The 19,226-nt window shown below is 45.3% G+C and overlaps 1 protein-coding gene across 1 annotated transcript in view; it reads right to left on the bottom strand.

Annotated features, from left to right (window-relative positions):
• Nucleotides 1-1,614: 1,614 nt before the first annotated feature.
• The window catches only part of ice2 (interactor of little elongator complex ELL subunit 2), a 38,542-nt gene continuing 20,930 nt past the window's right edge, over nt 1,615-19,226 (bottom strand). Inside the window, 4 exon segments of the mRNA XM_063197870.1 lie at nt 1,615-2,751; nt 8,702-8,975; nt 11,860-11,910; nt 12,625-12,709. Coding sequence (XP_063053940.1) covers nt 2,530-2,751; nt 8,702-8,975; nt 11,860-11,910; nt 12,625-12,709 — 632 coding nt within the window. The 3' untranslated portion in view covers nt 1,615-2,529.

Genomic DNA, 19,226 nt, shown 5'->3' with positions numbered 1-19,226 from the left:
TCGGTTAATGTATTTAACTGTTAAGTGTTGTCTTTGTTTTGTTTTTAGTCTTCCTCGACATTTGCTGCCATTTATTGTCCCCGTCCCAACTCTTTTGAGACGTGTTGGATTTCTCAAATTAGAAATGAGTACATATGTCCCCCAAAACAATATTTTTTCTCGGTTTTAACACTTAATATGTTGTCTTTTCACTATTCTCCATCTAATGAATAGATTGAGTGTTTTGAAAATGATAGCATTTTGATTTTATTCACTGTTTACCAAACGTCCCAACTTCATCGGAGTTGGGGTTAGTATTTTGAACAAACGCCCTTGGCATCATCATAAACCTCCCAACGCCCCCTTGACCTCACCACAAGCCTGACAATGCCCCCCTTAGTATTACAAAATAAAATGGACTAAGCCCAACGGCAACGAAGCACCGCCCCTCTCAGCTGTATCTTTCTCAATGCCCCCCCCCTACCCAATGTCCCCCTGGGGGGCTGCAGAGCCCCTGTTGAGAAACACTGGTTTACCTGGATGTGACGGGCGTGGCCAAGAGAACTAACTGATGATTGGCTCTTCAAGAGATGCGTTACAATATGCGGTCTTGCCAGTCCATGCAAGTACTTTCCGAGTTCCGGCAAATACGGGAACTCCTCCAAGCAAACAATCATTAGCAAACCAAGGGAGGCCATTTGGGAAATGCTGTTTGGGAAATGTTTATTGTTATGCTCTTGGTCAGACCAAGTCTCGAAGAGATTTGGAAGTCGATGATAATCAGGCTAAAGGTAATCTACACATTTACTACTATTCCTTCCAGCTATGGCTGACACTCGACTCCTCTCACTTGTGAAATCCTGAGTGTGTGTGTGTGTGCGTGCGTGCGTACATGTCCAGAAATTAAATACTTGACTCCTCTCACTTGTGAAATCCTGTGTGTGTGTGTGTGTGTGTGTACACATGTCCAATGATTGTAGCCCAGCCACACACAGTACACTAGATGAGAGCTCATTAACCCTATTCAGACTGGGCTTTTTTGGCATTTCTGGGCCTGGGGGGGGGGCTCTTTTGACCCCTCATAACTCATGAACGGAATACGGTATGACCACCAAACTTTGGGGAGATGATCTACATATAGACATCTATGAATGACATAATTTTCGTATCATTATCTGGTATTATGACGTCATTATGACATCATCTGATTATAATGCCCAAAATCTCACCATAATGTATTTTCCATCAAATTTAGGTAATGCACTTAAATTTTAATGATTATATGCTTCAGACCACTTTAATGCTCTCAAAGCTGTCTGATGCTAATGGAAATAACAAAAAAATATGAAAAAGGAACAATAATGAGACTTAGATCAGTGATTTTCGGTCAGACATACCTGTCAGAAAAGCGTTGCCATGGCAATGGTAAAAATGATAAACATAATCTTTTGGTACTAACCTGTAGCCAACTAAATGTTAGGAAAAGTCACCAAGTTTCGTAGTCATAGCTTAAGTCTTAAGGAATTATACAACATCAAAGTTGGTGCGGGCACTTTTAGCCCCGGCCCCCCCCACTCTGGCAAGGGTTAAACATAGTGGTGAGATAACACCTGTACAGACTCGCTCATCAAAACGTTCACAAAAATATCAGTCTTTATTATTATTTGACACCTGGATCAGAGTACAAAAATGCAGTGTGCCCCTTAGAACTTATAAACTAAGAACAGTTATTTTGTTTATTTAAACAATATTTTATCTGATTTGATTGTATTTTATTTCAAATCAGATCACTATACAACTGAAATTTTAATGTGATCCTTTGCTGCCTCTAAACTCAATGGGTCTTGTCTCCTGGTTAAATAAAGGGTACATAAATAAAACATAAATAAAAAAACATATACAATACTGTATACAACGAGTGTGTTACAATATGCGGCCTTGCCTCCTCCACTTGTGCTTGTCTCCTCGTACCAGGAAGTAATATGTCTTGATGACATCACTGACAACAGCATTATATTTCAATATCTTGCAAAAGCTCAATTGTAGAGTCATTTTCTCATTTGCAATTGGGACGGTGAATGAAAAACAGTCCCTCAAAAGTTGTTTGTGGCTAGGCTGACAGCTGGGAAACTTTATCGTTTTCTCCACGGAGGAGGGGTCAGGAGGCGGGACGAGGTGACAAGCACAAGTGGAGGAGGCAAGGTCGCATATTGTGACGCAACTCTACATGTTTTTGTGATCTGGTGATCCTCAGTCAGTCTTCTCCTGAGCAGCTTGTCTGTTCTAGAATCAGAAGCCTAGCACTGGAGTATGTTCTAGAATCAGAAGCTTAGCACTGGAGTACGTTCTAGAATCAGAAGCTTAGCACTGGAGTATGTTCTAGAATCAGAAGCCTAGCACTGGAGTATGTTCTAGAATCAGAAGCCTAGCACTGGAGTATGTTCTAGAATCAGAAGCCTAGCACTGGAGTATGTTCTAGAATCAGAAGCCAGAGGAGGCAAGGTCGCATATTGTAACGCAACTCAACATGTTTTTGTGATCTGGTGAGCCTCAGTCAGCCTTCTCCTGAGCAGCTTGTCCCGCTGGGTTGTTCTCCATCACCCTCTTCCTCTTGTTCCTCTGTGCCTGCCTCTTCTTATTCTTCTTCCTGTTGGCCTTCTGCGCGTTGCCTTGCTGTCCCCCCTTGTTCTGCTGGTGGTGCTGCTTGTATCCAGGCGCACCCTGCTGCCCACCCTTGTTCTGGTGGGGGTGCTGCTTGTAGCCAGTTGCTCCCTATAAATATGGAAAAAAGAATAGTACAGTTGTTAGATATAATCTGTTCCCATAGTTAGCTGCCTTAAAACACAGTTGTTTTTGGACTGAATCTTGTTTGAACATACATCAGTGTACCACGATTCACGATGGTAAGGTGATATTTGGCGGCGGCGGCGGCAACAACGACAACGACGACAACGACAACAACGACAACGACAGCGACAACAACAACAACAACAGCTACTACTTGTAGCTAGCTGGCCAGACAATTCCATCTAAGTCAAAAGGACAGGTGAACAGTAGGGCTGCGTTCAAAAGATCGAATCGCGATCCAATATCGATTCACGTTCGAAAAGGGAAATATCGATTCACAACTTTGTGGATCGAGCTTTTGAAGATCATTATAGGTGCTATTTTCTCAACCTCATCCTGTAGCTGTCTTCCACAGTTTCCCACTTATTTCTCACATACCAAGGTATTTCATGTTTTTGTGGGCATCAAAGGCTGATATATTTAGGTTTTCATATCCGGTCTCAGAATTCTAGGCATAAATGGGTTAAAGTGACAGCCCAGCAATACAAAAGATCGATATCGATATCGAATTGGATCGTGGATCGAATCGATCGTAGCCTTCTGGATCGGAATCGAATCGATCCAGGAAATTTGGATCGATTCCCAGCCCTAGTGAGCAAGTGTGGATCATTCTCTAGACTATAGAATCTGGTAGATGCCTGGCCCAATGCTGAAACATGGCACATTACATTATACTTAGCTGCCGCGTCTATCCAAAGCAACTTAGTTATTCACCGGGTATTGGCTGCCGCTTTTATCCAAAGCAACTTAGCTATTTACAGGGTATGTGTTTCAGTCCCTTGCTCAAGGGCACCTCAGCCATGGAATGTGGTAGTGTGGGACTTGAACCTAACGCATGTTCCAAACTCAGGAGCCTAGCACTGGAGTATGTTCTAGAATCAGAAGACTAGAACTGGAGTATGTTCTAGAATCAGAAGCCTAGCATTAAAGAATGCTTCAGATTCCTGCCGCAGGTCCACACCCATGGACTTTCTCACTGTGCTCTCCCACTGATAAGCTCCTGCCCTCTCTTTCCTTCTCTCTCTTTCTCTCTCTACCCACACTCTCTCTCTCTCTCCCTCTCTCTCTCTCCAACATGCCTGAAACTCAACTGCTAACACTTTGCAAACAAACGCACTCACATCCTATCTTGCTAAATGGCTTTAAAACTACTCTGTTAAATGTGTGAAAGTACAAAAAAATCTATGTATCTAAAGAATGCATAACATTATGAATAATATAGTATAACATAATATAATATAATACAACATAATATAATATAATATAATATAATATAATATAATATAATATACCGGTAATATAACATAATATAATATAATATAATATAATGTGTAGATTCTAAACTGATCGGTGTCAGGTTTTGGTACACGGAAGACGAGCTGTGTGACGAGCTGAAAATAGTTGTAGCAATTTGAGCATCATCTTGTGTGAATGGTGCCATTACAAATGTATTACGGGGAGTTAAAAGAGTTGTCTGGATGTTAACAGGAACACCAATGGGATCAAATACAATATGGTGGTTGAATGAATGTACACAGCAACAGCGCACTACTGTGTACAATGAACAGAGAGAGAGAGATCATCAGTCATGAGTTGCTAACGCATGAGGGGGTTTGCTGATGGCTAATGACGTCACTACTGGTCGGGTCCAGACATGAGCATGCTGTAGTGACGGAGGTGCTGATGGTGACTCATGACCATGGGTAATGACTACTGCTTACACTACAGGGCCCGATTAAGACAGCCTGGGGCCCCTAGGCTACAGCTTGCTGTGGGTCCCCCCGGAAGGCAATTTTTGCAACAAATTAACACAGTGACATAAAAATGAGAAGCTAGAAGTTAAAGTGATACTGACCCGCCAGCCGGTCTCATAGGACTCAATGTTAACTGCTAGCTTGGAGGTAAAATTTGCACGACCATACGCAGAGAACGGTTGAAAGTACAGGAGAACAGTAAAAGCCTATTATTTAACTCAAGGGGAGGTGTAAAATTAGCTTATTTCCAAAGATGGGACAGTATCACTTTAAAGGGACACTGTGCAGGAAATGGTCAAAAAAGGTACTGCAACTATGCTGCTCATTGAAACTAGGCTCCCTATTGCTAAATTTCATCTTTACATGAAAGTATACTAAGTAATAAACAAATATTTTCTAGTATGGTCCAATTACAGTCATTTTTGCAGCTAAAAATGGCTATTTTAGGAAATTCAAAATGGCGGACCATGGAGAAGATCCCCCTTTTCATGTATGAAAAACGCAATTTTTCCAGTCATAATGAACACTTAGAATTTGATGGTGGTGGTAAGTATTCATGAAAAAGGTAACATTAGTGAGTGGGCAGCATGAATTCTGGAAATAAACAACTAAAAATCTCACACAGTGTCCCTTTAAGGATAGCTTGTCTACCAACTCTACTCAATATGACACATGAATTTTTCGATATTGCATCCTGTCACAATTCTGCAAATTTTTCACTTTTGGCCAATCAGGGGCCCCCTGGCAGGTGGGGGGCCCTAGGCTGCAGCCATATCTAGCCTGTGCATTAATCCGGCCCTGCTTACAGTACACTTCCATCTGCTCACGTCACGTCACATGATCTGAAGGGTTCTATTGTGTACTAAACAGGCAAGAGTGCTGGAAAACATCCCGTTATTTTGGGACTGGCGAGCATGGGTCAGGAAGGATCAGTCACCACCACCACCACCACCACACAGGCAGGTGTCCTGGACAAAAGGCTCAGGGTGTGTGTGTGTGTGTGTGTGTGTGGTACAATGACTTACTGTGTGTGTGTGTGTGTGTGTGTGTGTGTGTGTGTGTGTGTGTGTGTGTGTGTGTGTGTGTGTGTGTGTGTGTGTGCGTGCGCCCGCTCGTGAAAGTGTGTGTGTGTGTGTGTGTGTGTGTGTGTGTGTGTGTAAGAGTGTGTATGTGCAGGCGCATTAAGGGCAGATGGGCAGTGCCCCTCCAAAGATTCTTCCTCTGAAAAAAGTAGATCCATTCAGAAATTGTAGATAAAATATGTATTGCAACCTCAATCCCACTGGGAATCGTATTACATCAATGTTGTGGTTTATGACGATCTTTGCGAGTGGAATCGGGTTTTATTTTTGTTGAGAAGTCTAGTTTACATCCAGTGTGGCTGTTTAACGTTAGGGTCTATGGAAACTGGCCTGGGCAGATTTCTCAGCGCCTCAGCTAAGACCGGCCCCCTCGCCCCAATCCCATTCTACAAAATTAGCACTGTAGCCTACTTAGCATAATATCATAACATAAGCGTGACTATGGATGCTTTCAGGGCAGATGTATGATCTGAGAGGTCGATGGCCCTGTCTGCTTTGAAAAATACACAATAAACATATTACTCCGCTCATCTCTAACCTGTGGGATTTTATTAACTCCATTGCCGCAAATTTCCCTCACGAAATCGGTGGATTAAACGGATAACCATGTCGGATTTGACGAAGGATATGTGTTGGCTGGTTAAGGATTCACGTTTGGGGTAGGAACAGTTTGTATTTGCTATTGCAAAGTTTAAGGTTTTATGACCGAAGTCTTTGCATAATGGGTAACTGTCTGTTATTTAATTAAATTTGTGGGCTTGCAATTTTGAGAAAGCAAGCAAATGTGTAGCTTCGTAAAGTCTGCTGCTGCTACCCCACGACTAGCCGACTAGCTGACGACATTCTCTGAGAAGCTGTGTTGGGCTTACTACATAGTTTAAACAAAGCGTGAGGGATTATGAATCAAGTCTTTGTAAAATAGGGAAACTGGAAGTTATTTAATGAAATATCTGAGCTTATTGAGCTTGGGATGTTGTTGACAGCTTTATTTATGCTCAGTATTGTCTGCTGTGTCCCCGAAAACTAGCTAAAAAAATACACCTGCACACGGTCCTGCCTAGCATTGCAGAACAGGAGCGAGTCTGTTGGATAGTGAGCTTCAGTGGATGAATGCACAATTCCCCTGTTAAGTTTTAACCATGGCTACTCGTTTCGAAAATAGGCACGTCCTTTCCCGGTATTGATGGCATTTGGTTCTGTGGTGCATTTGAACCGGCAGCAAGGGGACGACTGACTGAATTGAATAGTGTTGCAGGGCTTGTTGATTTGGTTGCATCATTTGTCAATGTAATGTACGAACGGTGAAGGCGAGATCACTCGCCTATAGGCAGCAGCAGCTTGTACTGTAGTAGCCTACTTGAGGACAGTTTGTTTCGCATGTTGGTCTACAAAAATGCTTCTACATTTCAAACGAGTATGTTTGCACACGAGGAGTTTTGCTCTGCTTTGGCAAAGGCTACGATGCTGTGCTAGCCTTTTCCTGATTGTTCGTGCTGTCCGGTTGCGTGGAGTGCATATTCTTGTCGTGTTGCTTGTCGCAAACTCCAACTCCGCGAGCAGACAAAGCATTTTTCTTGTAATTTCTTAACATGTGTGCAGTCACTCTGCTTAAATGAGCAAGAGAACTAGCTGCGTGGAGAGAACTGTCAAAAACAGCTTTCTTCAGAACAGAAGTTGAACAGATAACGCGCATGCCTGGTGCGGTGTATCACGGGAGGTGGAGTTTTACTAACACACCAAACACTGTGGGAAAACGCTCTCCTGTCTTGCCTACACACGCAATGCAACTCGTAAATGATACCGTATTGATTTAATTATTATGGACTTGATCGCCAAAATTTCTGCCCTGCCTGTTTCCCCAGCCACCGGCCGCTACTGTGTATGTGTGTTCTTGAGTGTGTGGATGGGTGACGGTGAGTGACAGTGCTGAATGAGTCTTTGCTCACCAAGTGAGTCTACGGATGTGCTGTATATGCAATAGGCATGTCAGGTGTCTCCTGCTGTGTACCGGGACATATGGACTAGGTGAGTGAGTGTCCTACTGTATAGAGCCCTATGGGTCGGGACCCAACCTAAGGGTCACCAAAGATCCACAGAGGGTCGCGAAGCCCTCTTGATTGTAAGGGGTTTCATTTTAAATACCACATATAGCCCACATTGAAGACATGAATACATGGAAGTGCTACATTAAACATTGACTATATTTGACCGAAGATGAATTGAGGGATAAAATAACTAAAACGAGTTTTCGCAGGAAACAGAGAGTATCATGTGACTGCCTCTCGTACGGGCGCTCGTGCAGTTGGGTCACCAAAGCTTACAGTGGTAAAAACATGGGTCCCTGAAGAAGAAGGTTGGGAACCACTGGCATAGAGTATATGTATTATGTGTGTGCGTCTGCTGCTGCAATAGGCGTGTGAGTGTCCTACTACACCATGTATTATGTGTGCACGTCTGCTGCTGCAATAGGTGTGTCTCCCGCATTCTAACCTTTAGACAGTCAACCCTGCTGCTATCACCAGAGGCATTCCTTAACGACCGGCAACGTAACACACACACTACACGCCATGTCACACTTGGGCTTGGCCCAGCGGCGGCAAACCTACAATTCCCTCTGCTTTTATGATCAGCTGCTGAGCCTCACAGACAGGCGTTACTAGGAGTGCATAGAAACCACATGCAAAATGCAAAACGCAAAACATGAAACTGGTTTGGTTTGCAGACAAGTATTCATACCAGCATACTTAACAACCACCTGATATGAAGCAGCAGGTGATGAGTCCCTTTGTTGCGGTGGCTGGCGCTCTCTCTCTCTCCCACACACACACACACACATACACTCACACGCACACGCACACGCACACGCACACGCACACGCACACGCACACACACACACACACACACACACACACACACACACACACACACACACTCTCTCTCACTCTCTCTCACACACACACACACGCGCACACGCACACGCACACGCACACGCACACGCACACACACACACACAATCCAAGACTCCTCCATCCTGCTCACCTTCTTCTGTGTCCTGATTGGCTGTGGGAAAGTGCAGGGCATCCTATTGTGGCACCTGTGGATGGCCAGGAGGTGGTGGGGGTCCACTGGCACCCAGGGGGGGGGCACCACCGCAGCGGGGGGCGTGGACTGGGCATGTGCGTGGGTGTGGGCGTGAGCAGCCTGCAGGTCGTAGGGGTTCCGGGCTGGGGGGGAGGTGTCGCCACAGGCCCGCAGGATGTTGAAGTGGGGGGCACGGGCTCTGTGGCTCAGCAGGTACCGCCCCTCTGGCAGCCTGCGTGTGAAAGGGAGGTCAACCAAGAGAGGTTACAGTTTTTTTCAACAAGCTTTTGTCTAATCCTCAGCGACATTTGCAGAACTCTTAATACAGTTAGCACACCAAGGGCTGTCCATTGCCATACAGTTGACACATTACATGCCCTTTTCACACAATTAGCGGTCAATGAATGCATTTCTTTGTGTATATTTAACAGTGTATGCTTTTGAGAAGAAAATGAACAGTTTGGCCAATTGTGCTTGGTAGGTGGTAGTCTGTGTTAAGAGTTTAGAAAAAGTATCCAAAGTATGGGTAAGCGCTTGTTAGCAATTGAAAAAAACTGCAAAAGGTGCACTGTACAGGATGGTGGTCAGAGTAGGAATTGCAACTATGCTGCTCATTAACTGTGCTACCTATTGCCAAATTCAAAGTTTTTTTATGAATATTTACTGAGTAATAATATTTATTGCAGGAACCAAATACAACATGAACTTTCAACCCATCCAGTTGACTCTGAGATGTGTTGAGCGATATGGAATGAGAGTGAAGTTGAATGGATTGCAGAATGAACGGATGGCATTAACATATTGCGTTTTTTGTTTTGCTTTTTTAAAGCAGTACTGAATGAACTTGCCAGATTCAGACATGACTTCAATTCCTGAGATTGTGGAGCACTGAAGACATGCCCTGACGCCACAAGCCCTGTGTGTTTGCTTTTTCCCAAGACAAGCTTTGGGCTTTTATGCAGTAAGAGAGTGACAGGATATGAGTGGGAGAGACCAAGGGGAAGGATCAGCAAGGGACTTGGGGTCGGAATTGAACTCTCGCCGTGTACAGACCAAGAGCGAACGGAGTGAACAAAGTGACAGAAGTCATTGTTTCTCTATGGAGGGCACGCGACCTGCGCTATTAAAGCGAATTCACAGGGAGCGAAGCTTCTTAAGCGACCGGAGCGAATGTTGACGATTAAACTCAAGCTAATCGTAGGCAAATTCGCTCTGACGCGGTTCGGCGAAAACCAATTGGAACGTTCATATCGACGAATGTCACAAGCTGTCAAGACAGAGCCCTTATGTGATTAGCTGAATCAAACGTGTCAATGCTGCGTCTGGAGCGAATAGGCCTACAGCAAATTCAAGGCGAAACTTCTTCTGCTACCCACGCTACCAGGCAGCATAATGGTACGGCGACTTAGCTCAATGAGCCACTGCAACAACGCTGTGTTTGCTTTTGCACCTCCCTTCCCTGCACACAGGATTGTAATAAGCTCTCCATATTGGCTGTGATCGTAGAATAAAGTGTTAGATGTGTTAAATGGAAAACGCCATTTTCCCAGTCACAATGAATACTTAGAATTTGATGGTGGTGGTAAGTATTCATGGAAAAGGTAACATTTGTGAATTGTCAGCATGAATTCTGGAAATAAACTATCAACACATTACACAGTGCACCTTTAAGAATAGAAATCCCAAGTTCAGAACGAAGTACAGTATAATACAACACAGTACAGAATGGATAACATTATGTTTACTACAGATTGCCAGTGACTTGCATATTGACAATGCTATTGCTACTGTTGCATATTGACAATGCTATTGCTACTGTTGCATAATGACAATGCTATTGCTACTGTTGCTGCTACTGTAGTGAATGCTGCTGTTTTCTGGTGGGAGAGGAAGGAATGTCACGCCGCTGTGTGCTGCTCTGTGTTGTGCAAGACGAGTGACAGATGGGTGATGCATTCTGGGCTCATTGGGCCCGACACGCAGGCGATTGGGAAAGATGCAGCTGCGACGTGTGACGACACAACTGCTGCCTGCCTGCTCTGGCATGGAGAATACCCTCCTCAAGCACCTCTCGACTCCTTACAGAGACCTTCACACACACACACACACACACACACACACACACACACACACACACACACACACACACACACACACACACACACACACACACACACACACACACACACACACACACACACACACACACACACACACACACACGGAGTACAAAGTATACTGTCCACCCCTACCCTACCACGTCCAGAGAACCACACCTCCACATACACACAGTTGTTTGAGATGTATACCAAAAACACTGAATCAGAGCAAGATATCATAAAACAGGCCCACTCAATGCAAAAGCGTGTGCTCAAGTTGGGTCTCCTAAGGGGGCGTTGTCCCGTACTTCTTCTCTTTTTGAGGTGTTTTGCCCAAGACGTGCGCTACCGCCATCTACAGCGCTAAGGGGACCTCATCGATTCTCAACCTCAGGACTCCCCAAGGGTCTACTAACCAAAGGTCTCCTAAAGGGGCGTTCACCCGACATAAAGTGGATACCGGAAAAGAAACAAAATGACGCTTCTTGTTAGATCCACCTTCTTTGAGTATACTGTATCTATGACAAGGGAGTGGGTTCAGAGGGTGGGGAGAGAGAGAGAGAGAGAGAGAGAGAGAGAGAGAGAGAGAGAGAGAGAGAGAGAGAGAGAGAGAGAGATGGAGAGGAGAGAGGGAGGGGGGAGAGAGAGAGAGGGAGGGGGGAGAGAGAGAGAGAGGGGAGAGAGAGAGAGAGAGAGAGAGAGAGAGAGAGAGAGAGAGAGAGAGAGAGAGGGGTGATAGTCTCTTGTGCCACACCCAGCCCACAGTAGGTAAAGTGTCATGACGGTTGTCATCATCACCAGGCAAACAATGTTTGTCTCCTAGGCAACACCAAAGGCATACACACACTCACACACATTCAGGAAATACCCCGGCTGAATGTGTCTCTTACCACATCTCAACATGCGGCATTAGTTATTTTAGACAAGTGTCAGCAGTATGGCAAGGGCGTGTGTGGAGAGAGAGAGAATGAGAGAAAAAAAAGAAAAAAGAGAAAAGAGGAATTGCTCTGATCTTACCCAGTGACCTTCTTCAGGACGTGGTGCAGGATGTTGAGGGATCGAGGTGGGCTGAGGAAGACAAAAAAAAATACAGATTTGATGATTGTTTTGAAGAAAAAAGGACAATCTGTTACAACAGTATTTCCATGTCATCTTTGGCTGCAAGTTAAATAGGTTTGCAAATCAGTTTTTTGTAAGTCGGTTTCAAAAACATTCTGGAGAGCTCCTAAAGTTGACCTGTCCCAGGGCTAACCACTTATTATGTCATAATCCAACGGGTGCTATTGGCCAATTACATAAAGTTCAAGACAAGGCAAAGATGAACCGCAAACCGATTCAAAGGTGAGAGCATGGGCAACGGTGTTGCCAGATTGGGCTGGTGCCCGCCCAATTGGGCTACTTGGGATGAGCGTCTGCGGGTAAAAAAACTGAAAAATTTGCCATTTGTCGTTTTTTTTCAGCCGTTTTGGGCCCATGGAAGTCAATGTAATTTGTTGAATTTGGGCGGAATTTAGCGCATTTCGGCGGTTTTTGAGAAGCTTTTGGGCGGGATTTGGTCAGACACATCTGGCAAAACTGATGGGCAAATGTATGGTGACGTACAGTTACGTCATGGTCACATGGTTCTGCCATCAGCTGCACAAATTGCACTTTTGGTCGGAGAAAGGGCTGCCGTGGTGGCCCGTGGAAATGTCACAACAACAAAATTGACTAAAAGCCAAAGGGAGGTCATGGTCATTGGTGTGCTGTGTGGTTCATCTTTGCTCAACATCTGACACTCACCGGAAGTCACAGGAAATGCTCTGCAGCCAATCAGGAGACAGCCTCTCCCACTCCACCAACTGGGATGTGTAGGCATTGACACGAACTACATGGAAGCAGAGGAGAGAGAGATGAAGAGAGAGATGAAGAGAGAGAGAGATGGAGAGAGAGAGAGAGAGACACAGAGAGAAAGACAGTCAGTGAAACCAAAACATTTTTATCATACAACAATATGTCTGTCAGTCACTGAGTAGGGTCTGGTCTGATGACGACACCCTTGGAGTCACCAAGTGCAGGGCAGCAAAGGTGTAGGCAGAGAATCTCTAAGCTATGAGATTGACTCCCATTATAGCCCCCTTGGCGAACGCAGCCAAGTGAAAGATGAATGGGAGCCTATAGGGCTAAATGGCTCAGCAGGAATTAGTGACGGTTCTGTTCTCTGGTTTGTAAAGATGTGCGCACATTTTGTACCTTATCATGGAAGGTGCATTAGAAGTGAAGTTAAAGGTTCCTGACATGACTTCGTTCTCCCAAAGACTTGTTAGTTTTGTCCTGCAACACGCTAGCATTCGGCTAATACATGCTGGCTGAGGAATCTCTGCGACTATTCACGACCAGAGCTGACGAGAGACGTACTCTGACTGATCCTCGCAGAGACACCCTCCTCAAAACCCCCCACCACCGTCCAACATGTTAATTGAAGGTGCCCAAATTCTTAAGGATGAGCGCTGTCATTTCCTACCCCATTAACACTTACCGCTTTTCCACCACCCTAAATGCAATAAATAACAGATGTCCGCAACAGTCATAACATAACTTCAAACACATCGACATCTGAAGTCAGACTTAAAACTACAAAAACAAATGGCGAAGTGCCGTAAAGTCGACTGTCACGTGTTATGTCATTGCTATAGTTTAAATAAGGGTCATTTTCACAAATCTAACACTTGACAAGATGCAAACGTGTCGGCAAATGCTTTCACTACTCTTATCTATCGAACGCAACTTCATTATTTCCAGGGAAAAATTTACACGGGCAGATACAATTATAAGAAGCATACAGCCCCATTGGGACCCATTCATTATTTACTTGGCTGCGAGAACATAGCTGCAGTGCCACTCCTGGCCACCAGCTAGTGACCGTTCTCGTACAATATTCCATTTTCTCTGGTGTAGGTTTGGCTTGGAAAGTGGTGGGGACATTTCAATGGCAAATTGTCTGGATATGCTGTTTTTGCATTATACTTGTGAAATAGTGATGGGGACAAGCTAGGTTTATCTAAAAAGTGGCATTTACATGTCCCCACACAATCCACACCTGAAATTATACCCATGCAGGGCAGGTTGTGGCAACTCTCTCAGCAGAACTTTCTCCTTGAGAGAGAAGTTAACGGCAAAAAAGGTGACGTACGTTCCGACAGATTGTGCAAGCTCTCTCAGCATCAACGTACACTGCAGTGAGTGGTCTCTCTCTCTCTCTCTCTCTCTCTCTCTCTCTCTCTCTCTCTCTCTCTCTCTCTCTCTCTCTCTCTCTCCTCTCTCTCTCTCTCTCTCTCTCTCCTCTCCTCTCTCTCTCTCTCTCTCTCTCTCTCTCTCTCTCTCTCTCTCTTTCTTTCTCTCTCTCTCTCTCTCTCTCTCTCTCTCTCTCTCTCTCTCTCTCTCTCTCTCGCTCACACACACACACACACACACACACACACACACACACACACACGGATAGACTAAGAACAGCCGTGCTGAGGCTGAAGCTTGTCTTTGTTCCTTCAGCACCCTCCCCTTCCTGTGTGGAGCCAACATAAACTGTGTGAGCACCATCTCACCTCAACCTGCCACTACCTGCCCATGAGCTCACCAGTCAGGCTGGAGGGTGGAAAGCAGCAGTTGCATCACCTAGTATATCATCACCATCATCATGTTCTTCTTCACCATCATCATCTTCATCTTCATCATCATAGCCCCACCCAGGAGTTCTATCTGACACCATGACTTGTATATAATCTTTACCCAACCTTTTCCAACTTGGGGCCCACTTGAAATTGTCACAAATGTTCGGGGCCCACCTCTGACCCGATTACGAATAAAACTCACATATATCAGCAGCAACACACACCAAAATATGATTGTAATTTTTTGGATATTATTTCAAGGCCCACTTGGTATACCTTCAGGACCCACCAGTGGGCCCCGGCCCATAGGTTGAAAATCACTGATCTCTATACTGTATCATTGGCCTGACGCCATGAAGATCAATGGAATTCTCATTCAGGCACTCCCCCCGTTTAAGTGACTCGCAAATGAAAATAAATAACTAAGTGGTACATCACATGCTGTGCATTTCTTAGTCAGAACGTGCCGGTCTGCACATCGCAGGCTTCTTTCAAGACTCCAGAGTACACAGCAGCAGTGCATGTTTTGATTGCATGTTAGAGTGAGAAGTGGAAGATGTCAGACTGCAAGTATGGCAGTCAGAGCACACCACACTAGGGGTCGACAGATACAGGTTTTTTAATGGCCGATGCGATACCGATTTTTTTTTCATCACCCTTGGCCGATACCCGATTTCCGATACCCGATATTTGGGGCCGATATGGGTTAAAAAATGACAAATATTCCAGGTCTCAAGTTAAAAATAAACATTCCTTTAACATTATCAAATTGAGGTAGAACTTGTAACATTTAAAACACCCACTCTAACAATCAAGTAATACAAAAATAAAGTGTCTTGGTGCTTTTAAAAAACCTGAATAACATAAAATAATAAATATTGTGTATCGCCAAAATCACACGTGTATCGGCCGATACCGATACACTTTAAAAAAAATGCAAATATCGGCCGATATATCGTCCGGGCCGATATATCGGTCTATCCTCACACCACACCACAACCACAGCCTGACTACACTGATGGCACTCCACCACAGAGTGCTTCTTCATCCAGCTCGGCTGGTGCTTGGGGAAGGCTATGATTACACAGTACCATTGCAGTGATGAGCACCAGCTGCTCTGGGGTGCATTTCTTAAAACCATAGTTGCTAACTACTTAATCTACTTTGTCATATGCAATGCAATTTCCCATTGGCAACTACCCAAGTTGCTAACTGGCTAGCAGCTACGCTTTCGAGAAATGCACCACCCCTGGGTAGGAGGATGACCACGGGCCGCCCCTGCGTACGTGCAACCACAGGAGGGAGACCCTGTGCTGAGCTGTGCTGTACGTGGCTGTTAGTCAGTGCTGGGGAATGAGGAGGGCTGATATAAGACACAGATACAAGCACAGGAGGGGAAGGTCAGACCAGAGGAGAGAAAGCTGGAAGAGGAGGAAGAGTAGAGCTCATACCCTGTATTGCAGGGCTATTCAAATGGCGGCCCTGGGGCCAGATGCGGCCCTTGGACAGCAAGGCTCTGGCCCCCCAAAAGGTCAGAACAAAATGGAAACTTTTACAGATAAAAGTATGGGTTCTGTATTGAGCTGAAACGGACCAGGAAATGCAGGAAATGACTTTAAGAAATGCAAAATTTTCTGGGGGAGGACCCCCAAACCCCCCGCCTCAATGAACTGTCCCGTATTTCTTACATTGACAGTTGGCAACCATAATACTACTACTAATAATATTCCATGTTCGGCCCCTTTGATGGGAGGAATAAAAAAAAAACTGGCCCTCCGTGACATTTAATTGAATAGCCCTGCTGTACAGTATGTTTGGGTGGTGGTGGGTGAAACGGCAAACAAACAGCGAATAACACTGGGCATCAGAAATTACGAGAGAATATCATAGATCAGGTGTCACCAACGTTGTGCCCACGGGCGCAAGGTAGCCCTCCATGAGCTTCTGAGGTGCCCACCAAGGATGTTAACAAACAGTGATGACTACCAGATTTTAGTCACAGTTAATGTTTTTCTTGATTTGAATATGAGATTATTAATTCTTTATAACCTACAAGCAAATTATCATTCAATATAGTGTGATTTGAGAATGATGCCAAGACATCAGTAGAGGATTTTGAACAAAAGTACCTTGGTAGCCCTTAGAAGCCCTTGGGTAGCCCTCGGTAGCACTCAGGAAGCGATTGGTAGCCCTCAGAGCCAGAAAGGTTTGGGACCCCTGTCATAGACTGTGAAGTACCTGGAGGAGTACTGGGAATAGGTCAGGAGAGAGGTCTAAAATATGGGAGAACCCCAGGAGATGAGTGGAGGTGCAAAACGCACACCAGAAAAAGAGGTGCTGGCAACCAGTCAATACATTTGCAGGAGGAGAGAAGTGCCGCACACTCTCCAAGCTGTATAAACAGGTTTATAATGTGACAACGTTTCAGCCTGTCGGTCTTCCTCAGGTCAGGTGAGAAACGGGGAAAGTGGTATTGGTAGCCATGAGAGAGATGTTTATGGGAATGTAGTCTCTGTCCAGCATGGTGAATGAAGTCCAGGCCAGCTGCTATGCCATGGACCAATGCCCAACTAGGGCACCAGTCAGTGGTCACTAGTGGCCCCGCCCTCAGACCAGCAGCAGCCAACCGGGCACCACAGAAGAGGGATTGAAGATACTGGAGGATTCTGATTGGCCAGAGCTGTGGGAACCTGTTTTTGGAGAGTTCCATCATTGGCTGTACTGGAATGTCAATCATTCATTCTTGCAGACGACAAGGGAATAATGCAACTCAATCAAAACGTGATACAAAAAGACAGGCTCATCTGGCTCTTCAAAAATGTCTCTCCAAAAATGATTTTTCCCTCAGACAACCTAAAGATGACAGATTCCGACATTTCAATTTTATATCCAACACCCAATTTCTTTTAAAGGTGTCTACTGTCCAGTATTTTTCCAGTCTCCGTAAACAGCTCAGCTTACAGCCAAACCAGCCGTGTGGTATCCTTTGGACAAACAGAATGCTGTCGACACGGCTCACCAATCTACAGTGGCGACACAAGTTTACAAGTGTGTTTTCTTATGACACACAAGGGAAACACTACATCATTAAAGCCTTTTGTTTGTGAAACAATAGAGCGTGTCTGGTATGACTGGCAACATGGTGCTTGTTTCCACTCTGACAAGCGCTTGGTATGTACACACACACAGTAGGCGAGACACAACGCAAGCAACCAAGCAACTCTGCTTAAGTCTACAATAGTAGGTGGATGTCAACTGGTGAAGTGAGTTATGTGGAGATAACTTACTAATCCTGAAAGAAATTGAGGTGTGTGAACGTTACTAATGTGAAGTCTACCATGTGGATTTAGGCTGCTTAGCTGAAAACCTTCACACAAAAAGATGCAGCTTTAAATCATTCGGGCTAACAAAAAAACAATGCCAAGCACGCCAATGCCAAGCCAAACACCTTTACAAAGAGAGGTGCAGCGTAGACATGCAGGATAACAAAGTAGACGGGGAGAGGGGTGGCCCGGCCAATGCCAAGCCAACCAGACGGATTTAGGCTGAACACCTTCACACACAAAAAGAGAAGCCTGAACGCACACACACGCTAACAAAATGCCAACACAACCAGGAAGATTTAGGCTGGACACCTTCACATTTAAAAGGTGCAATGTGACAGCATTCAGGCCAGGGTAGTAACATGGTGAACTGGCGTTGCAGCCGTGCCAAGCCAGCCAAGCGGCAGCAGAGGAGAGTGCCAGGCAACAAGGAGGGGGGGTGCCATTTCCTGCCAACACACTGGAGAGAGGAGAGCAGCCAGAGAGAGAGAGAGAGAGAGAGAGAGAGAGAGAGAGAGAGAGAGAGAGAGAGAGAGAGAGAGAGGCAGCCAGAGAGAGAGAGAGAGAGAGAGAGAGAGAGAGAGAGAGAGAGAGAGAGAGAGAGAGAGAGAGAGAGAGAGAGAAAAGCAAATGAGCCTGGGCACAGCACAATAAGTGACGGATTCCTTCACACACACACACACACACACACACACACACACACACACACACACACACACACACACACACACACACACACACACACACACACACACACACACACTGTTTGTGTCAGTGCGTGTGTGTGTATGTTTGTGTGTGTTTGTGTGTGTGCGTTTCAGATTCCTTCCCAAAGCCCCAGACACAGAGGGAGCAGACGAGGACAAACCTCACCCACCTTAAAACTCCACCCATGCCCCTGCTACTACTGCTGCTACACACACACACACACACACACACACACACACACACACACACACACACACACACACACACACACACACACACACACACACACACACACACAGACACCCTGCACGCACGCAGACACACAAAATAGAAAAAAAATAAAAACACCAATCCTTCCCACACTGTCAGTGTCTCTCGTACACGCAGACACACACTCACCACCCACCCACCAGTCCTTTCCACCTCACTGCATTCTTCTAGCAATAGACTGAAGCATGCAAGGCATTCAGAGTCACTCTAAGACACTCAGCTATGCATGATACACACCCTCTACAGGTGCAAAGTCCTTTGGCAGGGGGGGGTCGGGAGGAGGGGGAGGCTGACGATGGCCTAATCTCTCCAGGTAACACCACAGCCATACACACACACGTACACACACGTACACACACACACCCACAAACGAAGAACAGGGAGTGATAATAGCATTGAGTCAACAGGTAATGAAATAAGGAGAAGCTTGTGTGTG

The sequence above is a fragment of the Engraulis encrasicolus genome, chromosome 4, assembly GCF_034702125.1.
Source record: "Engraulis encrasicolus isolate BLACKSEA-1 chromosome 4, IST_EnEncr_1.0, whole genome shotgun sequence".
In the NCBI taxonomy this organism is placed as follows: Eukaryota; Metazoa; Chordata; class Actinopteri; order Clupeiformes; family Engraulidae; genus Engraulis; species Engraulis encrasicolus.
The sequence above is the reverse complement of the archived record's forward strand: the minus strand, read 5'-3'. Positions and strand labels throughout refer to the sequence as shown.